The sequence below is a fragment of the Alosa alosa genome, chromosome 18 (assembly GCF_017589495.1).
Source record: "Alosa alosa isolate M-15738 ecotype Scorff River chromosome 18, AALO_Geno_1.1, whole genome shotgun sequence".
In the NCBI taxonomy this organism is placed as follows: Eukaryota; Metazoa; Chordata; class Actinopteri; order Clupeiformes; family Clupeidae; genus Alosa; species Alosa alosa.
The window spans coordinates 2,227,140-2,239,639 of record NC_063206.1 but is presented as its reverse complement, the minus strand read 5'-3'; the positions used below and the strand labels follow the sequence as shown (position 1 = coordinate 2,239,639).

The 12,500-nt window shown below is 43.8% G+C and overlaps 1 protein-coding gene across 1 annotated transcript in view; it reads right to left on the bottom strand.

Annotated features, from left to right (window-relative positions):
• LOC125311932 (AT-rich interactive domain-containing protein 5B-like) overlaps nucleotides 1-12,500 on the bottom strand; it is a 75,570-nt gene that overhangs the window by 44,360 nt on the left and 18,710 nt on the right. Inside the window, exons 4-5 of the mRNA XM_048270330.1 lie at nucleotides 9,037-9,084; nucleotides 8,001-8,189 (exon numbers count right to left, since the gene is read on the bottom strand). Of these exons, the coding sequence (XP_048126287.1) occupies nucleotides 8,001-8,189; nucleotides 9,037-9,084 (237 nt within the window). The remainder of the gene's footprint in view (nucleotides 1-8,000; nucleotides 8,190-9,036; nucleotides 9,085-12,500) is intronic.

The window sequence follows — 12,500 nt, the reverse complement described above, 5'->3', positions numbered from 1 at the left end:
TTCTGTTTATGGCTCCAGTTGTTTAATGGAAACATTCTGCCTGCTTTTCATCACTTTATCATGTGAAATCAGATCAGAGGAGTGGAGAGGAGAGGGGGAAACAGTGGGAAGAGAGAAAGAGAGAGGAGAGGGGGAAACAGTGGGAAGAGAGAAAGAGAGGAGAGGGGAAACAGTGGGAAGAGAGAAAGAGAGAGGAGAGGGGAAACAGTGGGAAGAGAGAAAGAGCGAGGAGAGGGGGAAACAGTGGGAAGAGAGAAAGAGCGAGGAGAGGAGGAAACAGTGGGAAGAGAGAAAGAGAGAGGAGAGGAGGAAACAGTGGGAAGAGAGAAAGAGTAAAGGAAGAAAAGAGAGAGAAAGGGATTCAAGGAAGCAGAGGAGAGAAAAAAGAGAGAGAGAGGAAGGGAGGGGTTAATAAAAAGGGAGAAAAGAGAGAGAGAGGAAGGGAGGGGTTAATTAAAAGGGAGAAAAGAGAGAGAGAGGAAGGGAGGGGTTAATATAAGGGGAGAAAAGAGAGAGAGAGGAAGGGAGGGGTTAATAAAAAGGGAGAAAAGAGAGAGAGAGGAAGGGAGGGGTTAATATAAGGGGAGAAACAAAGAGAAAAGGGGGAAGAGAAAAAGCAAGAGAGAGAAAGAGACAGAGAGACGACGAGAGAGAATATAGAGAGTATGCAGGCACACACACACACACACACACACACACACACAGTATGCAGGCACACACACACACACACAGACACACAGTATGCAGTAGCATTACACACACACACACACACACACACACACACAGTATGCAGTCACATTGCACACACACACACACACATAGTATGCAGTTACATTGCAAGTATTTAGGGTATTTCTCACACACACACACAGTATGCAGGCACATTGCCAGTATTTAGGGTATTTCCCTGAGATTTGAATTAGATGATCAAATAAAGACGTGGCTGTCTAGCAGATAACAGCACACACACACACGCACACAGGCACACACACACGCACGCACAGAACCCTCCCTATGGGGAACAAGACATGCAGAACCCTCCCTATGGGGTCTGTGTGTGTGAGGGGGCTCAGAGAGAGAATTATATATATATATTTTAACTATATATATTAAACTGAAATGTGTGCCCAGCAGGGGTGGAATTACTGAGAGACTACAGCAATGCAGTTTAATAATGATCCGCCATCTTGTGATCATCTGAAAGGGTGCTGCGGTGCACACACACACACACACACACACACACACACACAGTATGCATATCATCTAAAACATATTACATTACGTAAGGCAATCTGGCATTGTCCCCTGAGAAATGAGAAATGAGCAGAGAACCACACGAGACACAGCAACATGAGCTGTGCAGCCAAAAATATACCCATTATTCAACATGAATAATATGAAACATTATTCAAAACAAACAAACAAACACACACACACACACACACACATACTCTTACACACACACTTACATATACTTATACACACACACACTCACACACTCATACAAACAGTCATACACACGCACACGCACACACACACACACACACACACACACATACATGCACACATACACAGTGGGAGTATGAGTACTGAGTTTGAAACATGACAGATCATGTTCTTCGTCTCAGAGATGAAGCCAGTGGGGAGAATGCTATGATATACGTGTGCTCGTTAAACACACAGTAATCACATTTACAAAGAAGACTATTTATTCCACTTTATCACATGAGCCTGCAGTCTCAGAGGGACAAAGGACATGAGTTATCGAGTTATCGTTTTCTCATATCTCTTTTTTTCTCTCTCTCTCTCTCGGTCTTATTTGTACTCTCTCTCTCTCTCTCTCTCTCTCTCTCTGTCTTATTTGTACTCTCTCTCTCTCTCTCTCTCTCTCTCTCTCCCTCCCTCCCTCCCTCCCTCCCTCTCTCTGTCTGTCTGTCTTACTTGTTCTCTGTATCAGTGGCGTAACAAACCAATGGTGGGCCCAGGTGCGAGGGCACTATGCGGGCCCATACCGACATACTTTGGCCCAGGATGAATTAGCTCTGATACATGCAATACACATTAAGGGTGATTCAATTGTTTATACAAAGGGCCTGAGGCACCGAAATAGTTTAGTAGTTACATTACATATTAACAGCCTGCAGGCCATGGTAATCTAATATTACTGCATTAACATCAACTCACATGGAATTATGGGAACACTCAATGCGCTCAATGCGCTTCTTCAACCCTCTGCTCAAACTGCAAGCGTGATTGCTTGCTTATAAACTACTTTCTTTGCAGAAACAAAACTTAATGTAGGCTAACTTATGTAACCGTGCAGAAACCAAATAAAATCATTCATATGCATACAATCCCCAATATGCGTGAATTAGACCATTAGAAGAAGGCCATCTTACGAGCCTTTCGTTGTGCAAAATCGTTAACAATGTTCCCAATATTTAATGCTCTGGCTTTCGTATTTTCAATGGACAGGATAGCTAACCCAATGAGCCTCTCCTGCCCCATGCTGCTCCTTAGGTAGGTCTTAATAAGTTTGAGTTTGGAAAAAGATCGCTCAGCTGTTGCCACAGTCACAGGCAATGTCAGAAACAACATGAGAGCAGTACACACTTCCCCGAATGTGGATGTTACACTGTCATAATCTACCACCAGCATTTTGGCAAGTTGAAAAATAGATGACTTCTGTGAAATGTCTGCTTTAAAGCAAGACCTGAATGAGAGGAGTTGTGTTGGGAATGTCGGTGCAATGTCCCTGCTATAATGGTCTTGCCTTTTCAAGCAGTTCATCATCACCTGCGAGTTGAAGGGTCATAGGACGTAAAGACTCAAACACATGACAAGTTTCCCGCATACTTGCAAATCTTTGGGAGAGCTGACTGATTATGATGTCCAGAGTTGCATTAAATACCTGCACTTTGAAGTATCTCTCTGCATTGGTTAAGCGCTCATTTTCCGATAGTTCGTCATAGTGACGCTTCACTCTCCGTGCTCTAACATTTTCAAATGTACTCTGAACCCCCATTTATTTGCGAGCGTCTGCGCTGCGCTGTAGCCTACCAGCATACCATAAACACTTCCCTCATTGCCATTCAATAGCCTTCGCTTGATGACCTGCATTAGATTCCAGTCACACACCCACTCGGCTGTGCACAGAGTGCTAAGCATTTGTCTTATTAGGCAATCGCCAGGCCTGACTAATCTAATCAGAGAGGGAGATCAAGACCTTACTAATCAAAGCACAGAGAATGATTGATGTCCTGTAGCTCTCCGCAGGGCCAGGGTCGAGGGAGCGAAGCAGAACAGAAATGGAACTATGAGACGGAGCTAAGAGACTAACAAACATTATGAATAACAAACACGTCAGAAGGCAACAAATCACTACTAAAGATGTGCGAAGGAAATAGTACTAAAGATATGTCCCACATAGCAAATGTGTGTTTCTTTCCTTCTTTATTTAATCACCCTGCCTGAAGAACTCCCAGGTTGTTAAGTGTTACAGCTTTATGGGTTTTATGACGTGTTTTATGTTACCTGCCATCTAATTTTGCCACTTTGGATGCAACGCCACTCAGCCCTCCAGGGAACAATCAAATTAAAAGTTGAGGTAGTTCATTAATGCTAAAATACTTAACTTAACATTTAAGTTCACAGTTGTGAATGTGACACATGTCCATTGTCTTTCAGGGTGTAAAAACATGGAGATATCATCTAGATAAACAGGAGATATCATCTAGATAAACAGGAGCATGATCCAGAAGCGTGTGTGTGTGTGCTAATGGTGTCAGTATGATTGTAAATGTGTCAGCAGAGCGCCCACAGATGACCCCATCACAATCGCAAGCGTTTAGACGGCAGCGGTCATTAGCGCAGCATGCCACACACTCACACACACACACACATACACACACACTCACACACACACACACACACACACACACACACACACACACACACTCACTCACACAGCACAGGACTGCAGCGGAGTCCTAATGATCCATATTCATTCTCAGTGCGTCAGCAGCACTTCATAGTCTCAGAGGCGCTAGCAGAACATCAGCTCTCAGCTCCTAAAAATAAATAATATCCTGCGAGGCAGCGTCCCAGTGGTACTGGCTTCTGGCTTTGCATAACATGAATGTAATGAGTGCAGCAGAAGGAGAGAGCGAAGGGGAGAAAAGGAGAGAAAGAGGACATCAGAGAGAGAGAGAGAGAGAGAGAAAGAGAGAGAGAGAAAGAGAGAGAGAGAAAATGAAAGTAGAGAGAAAGAGAGAGAGAGAATGAAAGTAGAGAGAAAGAGAGAGAGAGAAAGAGAGGAGAGAGAATGAAAGTAGAGAGAAAGAGAGAGAGAATGAAAGTAGAGAGAAAGAGAGGAGAGAGAGAATGAAAGTAGAGAGAAAGAGAGAGAGAGAGAATGAAAGTAGAGAGAAAGAGAGAGAGAGAGAGAATGAAAGAGAAAGAGAGGGGAGAAAACAGATTTTATGAAGCAAAAAACAATAGATTCCTGTAGCAGCAGCATAAACAAACAGGTGTGTGTGTGTGTGTGTGTGTGTGTGTGTATTGGCCTGAGTGTACCGGTGGAGTAGCTAGACGTCGTTCGTCTGAGGAGCGCAGCGGTCTGGAGGTAGCGTATGTCTGTATGAGGGCATTCAAGTAGGTCTTACACTCACACACACACACACACTCACACACACACACACACTCACACTCATTTACATGCTCACACTCACACACACACACTCACACACATACACACTCACACACACACTCACACTCATTTACATGCTCACACAAACACTCACACACTCTACTCACATGTTTGATTTTCAGCTCTGATGACATCAGAGAGATGCTGCAAATGTGCCGTTAAATGAGCAGGAACGACAGGAGAGAGAACGTGTCAGGAACGACATGAGAGAGAACTTGTCAGGAACGACATGAGAGAGAACTTGTCAGGAACGACATGAGAGAGAACGTGTCAGGAGCGACAGGAGAGAGAACGTGTCAGGAGCGACAGGAGAGAGAACACGTCAGGAACATGTCAGGAATGACAGGAGAGAGAACGTGTCAGGAACGACATGAGAGAGAACATGTCAGGAACTTGTCAGGAACGACAGGAGAGAGAATGTGTCAGGAACGACAGGAGAGAGAACGTGTCAGGAACGACATGAGAGACAACATGTCAGGAACTTGTCAGGAACGACAGGAGAGAGAATGTGTCAGGAACTTGTCAGGAACGACAGGAGAGAGAATGTGTCACGAACTTGTCAGGAACGACAGGAGAGAGAATGTGTCAGGAACTTGTCAGGAACGACAGGAGAGAGAATGTGTCAACGCAACTAAGAGCAAAGTGGCTTCCAAATGATCCTGACAGAGTCCAGAGAGGAAGAGAGAGAGAGAGACAGAGAGGGACAGAGAGAGAGAGAGAGGGAGACAGAGAGGGAGAGAGAGAGAGAGAGGGAGAGAGAGAAAGAAGAAGAAGAGAGAGACTAAAAGAGGAACATTTACTCAAGACATGAAAACCAGTTCAGCAAAACAGGACTAAACACCCTCTACTTGACTGCTTCCTTTCAAATGTGTGAAACACACACACACACACACACACTGGTGTTACTAATAGAGTTACACATCAAAAGCTTTTTCCATTTGGATGAAGACCGCTGGAAAAGTGGTTAGCATTGGACAGGGGTGCCAACATGAACAAGTGAATTCCTACACATTTCAGCACAATGAGAACACTCCCTTCAGCTCCTTCCAACAATCACACACACACACACACTCACTCTCTCTCTCTCTCTCTCTCTCTCTCTCTCTTTGGCTCTTTCCAACAATCTGTCCTCCTCTGTCCTTCACCCCTTACTGTCCTTCCTTTCAGAATTCAATTCCATGTCTGGCGAGCTCTCAGCAGTCGGCCGTCTTCCAACTGAACTTATGAGGTTTTGTTGTGAATATAACAAAAATAACTCACTAGCTCTCTCTCTCTCTCCATCTCTCCATCTCTCTGGCTCTGTAGAACATCTGCAAACGGTCTATCACTCCGAGCAATAGTGTAATATGTCTGTGCTATTTTTCCTTTGGCAACTTCAAAATGAACATTTTAAGGGAAAAAGCCCTACTTATGTTTAAATATAATGTATGGTCAATATTGGATGCTTATTGGAATTATCACACAGACATGAACACACACATGTCCAAACACACACACACACACGCACACACACGCATATACCATTCTCTGTTGTGCAACAGCTCACTGACACTGTAAAAACATGTTGACATTGCTATAAACAGGGTTCAGGCAGTGGTAATTGTGTGTGTGTGTGTGTGTGTGTGTGTGTGTGGACATGTGTGTGTTCATTGCTATAAACACAGCTCAGGCAGTGGTGATTGCGATGCCAGTTCTGTGGAAATTACATCTTAAGGTTCTACCGGTGAGTCACTATGTCTCCCATCTGTGTGGCGCAACTCTGGAACTGATGATGAAGGGTGTGTGTCTGTGTGTGTGTGTGTGTGTGTGTGTGGAACTGATGATGAAGGGTGTGTGTGTGTGTGTGGAACTGATGATGAAGGGTGTGTGGGACAAGACAGATTGAGTAAGAGTCTCTGTGAGAACAGCCCTGGGCTCTCTCTCTTTCCTCTACCACGGTTGTAATTATCTGTTCATTTATTGACCTTACATTATACATATATCATCTTACAAACCTTACATTTTTTCATCTAGTAGATTCTCTTATCTTAACATTTTTATGAGTCACAGTACACTAATAGGTAGCATATTATCTGTAGCATAATCTGTATAAAACCATTCTGTTAATAAAAAGGTCTGTAGAAACGAAGCTGACTAAGGACTCCTCCCAACAGGGCAGTACGGAGGCCCAAAAGGGTCATGGTGGGAAATCTTTATATGAGGTGGGGATTTATTTTTTGAGCAATTTTTGCAAATATTTTTGTGTTCTTTCACAATAACTTTTGCATTTCCTTGCAATGCTTTTGTGTTCCATCGCAATAATTTGGACTTTGTGAAGGAACGCAAACTAACTATTGTTCAGGAACGCAAAACTATCGTGAGAGTACGCAGAACATTGTGAGGGAACGCAACCAGACACCCAATCAAAGGCAGAGGTGGAAACAGGTAAGGGCTAAAGAAAGTGTGTGGAAAGATAACAGTGTGGGAAGGTAACATTGAGGGAAGATAACATTGTGTGGGAAGGTAACATTGTGTGGAAAGATAACATTGTGTTGGAAGGTAACATTGTGGAAAGATACAATTGTGGAAAGGTAACATTGTGTGGGAAGGTAACATTGTGTGGAAAGATACAATTGTGGAAAGATAACATTGTGTGGGAAGGTAACATTGTGTGGAAAGATACAATTGTGGAAAGATAACATTGTGTGGGAAGGTAACATTGTGTGGGAAGGTAACATTGTGGAAAGATAACATTGTGGAAAGATACAATTGTGGAAAGGTAACATTGTGTGGGAAGGATAACAGTGTGGGAAGGATAACAGTGTGGGAAGGATAACAGTGTGGGAAGATACTGTAACATTGTGGGAGGATAACAGTGTGTGGGAAGATAACAGTGTGTGGGAAGGTAAAACTAGTCCCAATTAGGGGGGGTTGGGGCCAGGCTCTTCTGCGAGAAAAAAACTGAAAGATATGTGCTATACCTGGTCTATTCTGATATTACTGTAAAAAGGTGATTGTCACCTTAAAGGTGAGGAGTTTGCATCCCTGAAAAAGTTGTGTCTCGGCAACAAAGTGTGAATGAACGTGTGTGTCTGTGTGTGTGTTTCTCACCAAAGTGCGCACAGACTCTCGAGCGAGAGGTATGTGTGTGTGTGTGTATGTGTATAACACGTAAATGTGAACGTGTGTCTGTGTGTGTGAACGTGTGTCTGTGCTTGCAGATGCTCTGGTTGTGTCCAAGCGTGGTGTGTGTGTGTGTATCTGTGTGTGAGTGTGTGTGTGTGTGTGTGTGTGTGTGTGTCACTGCACTCACCAAAGTGCTCACAGACGCTCTGGTTGTGTCCAAGCGTGGTGTGCTGGAACGTCTCGCGGCAGTACAGAACGTGCACGTCTCCATGGAGAGGGCCGATGCCCCCCAGCGCCCGCACAATGCGCTCGGTCACCACGGCGACGTCCCTGGCACCCTGTAGTCGGGCGTGGATGCAGCGGTAGCGACAGTACTCTTGGTAGTCGCTCCATGTCCTAGCACTTAGCAAGGAACAAAGGAGCAGTTAGCTTCCTCTAGACACTTAACACAGCCTGCTAGCTCCTCCGGTCTCTGCATTTATCCCAATCAGCACACTCCAGTCTGCCAAGGAGTGACCACAAGAACCAGTTAAAGCTTCTCTAGACGAACTGGCAACCCTCGGTTACAAGTTCACCTGCTAAGGACACTAACTCAGTTCACCTGCTAAAGGAACCACACCTGCCAGTTGGCTCCTCCGACATCCCTGCGTCTGCCAAGGAACCACAAGAACCAGTTAGCTTCTCTAGACGCCAACACAGTTCACCTGCTAAGGAACCACAAGATCAGTTGGCTTCTCTAGACACTTAACACAGTTCACCTGCTAAGGAACCACAAGAACCAGTTAGCTTCTCTAGACACTTAACACAGTTCACCTGCTAAGGAACCACAAGAACCAGTTAGCTTCTCTAGACACTTAACACAGTTCACCTGCTAAGGAACCACAAGAACCAGTTAGCTTCTCTAGACACTTAACACAGTTCACCTGCTAAAGGAACCACAAGAACCAGTTGGCTACTCTGACACTTAACACAGTTCACCTGCTAAGGAACCACAAGAACCAGTTAGCTTCTCTAGACACTTAACACAGTTCACCTGCTAAGGAACCACAAGAACCAGTTAGCTTCTCTAGACACTTAACACAGTTCACCTGCTAAGGAACCACAAGAACCAGTTAGCTTCTCTAGACACTTAACACAGTTCACCTGCTAAGGAACCACAAGAACCAGTTAGCTTCTCTAGACACTTAACACAGTTCACCTGCTAAGGAACCACATACAGTACTGCGGGTAGCTCAGCACCAGCACCTTCGCCCGCTCCTCCGCATCCTCGTCTGCCAAGGAACCACAAGAACCAGTTAGCTTCTCTAGACACTTAACACAGTTCACCTGCTAAGGAACCACAAGATCCAGTTGGCTTCTAAGTAAGTATAAGTATATATACTCTTTTGATCCCGTGAGGGAAATTTGGTCTCTGCATTTATCCCAATCCGTGAATTAGTGAAACACACTCAGCACACAGTGTACACACAGTGAGGTGAAGCACACACTAATCCCAGCGCAGTGAGCTGCCTGCAACAACAGCGGCACTTGGGGAGCAGTGAGGCCTTGCTCAAGGGCACTTCAGCCGTGTCTACTGGTCGGGGTTCGAACTGGCAACCCTCCGGTTACAAGTCAGAAGCGCTAGCCAGTAGGCCACGGCTGCCCCTCTAGCCCACCCCGTCTTCTCTAGACACTTAACACAGTTCACCTGCTAAGGAACCACAAGAACCAGTTGGCTTCTCTGACACTTAACACGCAAAGAACATACCTGTGCCTGAAGTTATCAGAAATGTTCAAAGCTGTTATACATATTATAAATAGGAAGACATTTTCAAAGCTTTCATATTATATACTGTATAATAATAACTCTTATATGTATAGTGCAACCGGAAAGTATTCAGACCCTTTCAAGTTTTCCACATTTTGTTATATTTCAGACTCATCTTGAAATGGATTCAATTTGGGGGTTTTTTCTCATCAATCTACACACAATACTCCAACACTCCACAAAAATCAGGTGTTTTGTAAATTTATTAAAAATAAAAGTCTGAAATATTCCATTTACATAAGTATTCAGACCCTTGCAATTGAGCTCTGGTGCATCCTACTTCTATCAATGGTCCTTGAGATGCTTTTACAAATTGATTAGAGTCCACCTGCGCCTAAATTAATTCATTGGCCATTATTAGGACAGGCAGACATCTCTTTATATAAGGTCTCACAGTTGATGGTGTATGTCAGAGTGAAAACCAAGCCACAAGGTTGAGATAATTGTCTGTAGACCTGCGAGACAGGGTTGTGTGAAGACACAGATCTGGGGAAGGATACAAGGGTACTGCATACACCTGTATACACATGCCTGAATATATTTTAAACATATTTTGTGCGTGTTTGGGTCTTTCGTCCACACGTAATTTGTCAGTTTTCACTCTATCATATTTTCTAAAGTGGGCCTCAATCTCCCGTGAGAGTCCAAACAAATTCCAATCAAATGTTCCTAGAATTCCTAATGAATGCCATTCCAGAGCGGAATCTAAACTAGCTGCACATTCCATTCCAAGATGCTGACAAAGTACTCTTTAAATACCTGCTGACAGCAACCACCAAGCTCTCCTTTAAAGCTGGCCGCTAGCAAGTTCAATTCCAAAATAAAGGATACAGAAGGAACACCTATTACTCCAGTTTTCTGCTGATTTGAGCTCTCGGTTAATCAAGAATGGGCCCTGCAGAAGAGCATAACAGGCTAACTGAATGGGCCCTGCAGAAGAGCATAACAGGCTAACTGAATGAGCCCTGCAGAAGAGGATACCAGGGTAATGAGCCGAATAAAGTTCAACAGCGGTATTCAGAGATGCACTTCCAGCTAACAGCTTCCAATAAGTGTTGCCATGTGTCTGAACACAGACTCTGTGTATGGCGATATCATAGCACCCAGGCTCTCATCCATTCCCACACAACGAAACACTGACGTGGAAAAGATCACTGCAACACAGCCAAACAAATAGCCACTTGGATGAGAAGAATTACAAACGATTTGACATTTTTTACAAACAAAATGACAATATTATTTTCCTCTTGAAGTACTAGTTAGCCATCTGCCTGAGATGTCTCTCTGTTTACCTTGTAGAACCTATAGTATAGTATAGTAGCCATCTTTACATGGACACTTCTATTCCGATTAGAAATGGAATTACAGCTCAATCGGAATAAAAATTCTCATATAAACACCTCAATCAAAATGAAAATGGCAGTGAAATTTAATCGGAATGAAAGAGGTGGTGTATTCTGTTCCTATTCCGATTGAACACCCATGTATACGGTCAATTGGATTGCCTGCTTTATCTTCTCAAGGAAAAGTAGGCAACAATGGCTATTCAAAGATTCTGTAGCGCTTGAGAGCACCTGATCGAAATAGAACGTACCCCATGTAAACAGACGGCACAAATTTTTCGATCGGAAGAGCTTAATCGGAATGACAAAAAAAAACTGTCCATGTAAACGTGGCTAGTGTTTGAATCTGACACTGAAGTCCCATCATCTAACACACAGCGCTTTATCATTTCCTAGAGGAGCTACACTGGCCTGTGATGTTTGGCCTATTTGAGATTTCCAGTCATTCTACATTCTGCAGGATGCACACTTGAGACATTTTTGGTTTGAAATTTTACAGAAATCCAAAGAAATTAAAACATTTTCATCTGAGGCTGTAATTGGGCAAATGAGAGGACAATGCTATCAAAGCTCTTTTCCACAGCCTCCCAGAAGAACAGGGTCATCTCATGGCCTCTCTGGGCAGTGATAAAGTCACGTGATGCCATGTAACACCTCTTACAGATGGGGAGAACATGGAACATGAGTGGAACCTGTGCGGGTCGACCTCCTACAGATGGGGAGAACATGGAACATGAGTGGAACCCGTGCGGGTCGACCTCCTGACAGACTGTTTAAACTGCATCTCCTTTAGCAAACTGGAGGGGATAAGGCTACTGCTAATATATTGCACGTATTTATATTTATATTTAATTTATGTTACTGTAAATCATACCACTTTCTTAACTGTATACTACTGTCTACACTGCACTATATATCTTATACTGTTTATACTGCACCACCTGTCTGTACTGTGTTCATCACATTGCACTTTTCTGCTTCTTTGCACTTCTGGTTAGACGCTAACTGCATTTAGTTGTCTCTGTATTTGTACTCTGCACAGTGACAATAAAGTTGAATCTACTAACACACCAGTGACACACAACAACAACTAAGCTCCACTCATGCCATATGCATAGTTTAGCTGAGCTATAGTAAAACAGAAAACCATACGCCACAGTGGGCCTCATGAGCCGCAGCCTCCGGTAGATTCGACTGGTGTCCACAGGACACACACACACACACCCTCAAACACACACACACACACACACACACACACACACACACACACACACACACACACAAACTAGAGTACACAAACACAGAGTAAAACTAGCCACTAAGTCCACTAGCCCAAAAGACTTACACGCACACAAACAAGCATGCACACCAGGAGCACACACACACACAGACACACACACACACACACACTACCTTGGATATTGCTCCAGTAAGATCTAAATTTCACATACTGTAAACAACAATTTTTCATAATTTCCTCCCTGGAGACATAAAAATAAATAAAGCCCTTCCAGGTTGACCCTGGAGACTGTGTTCA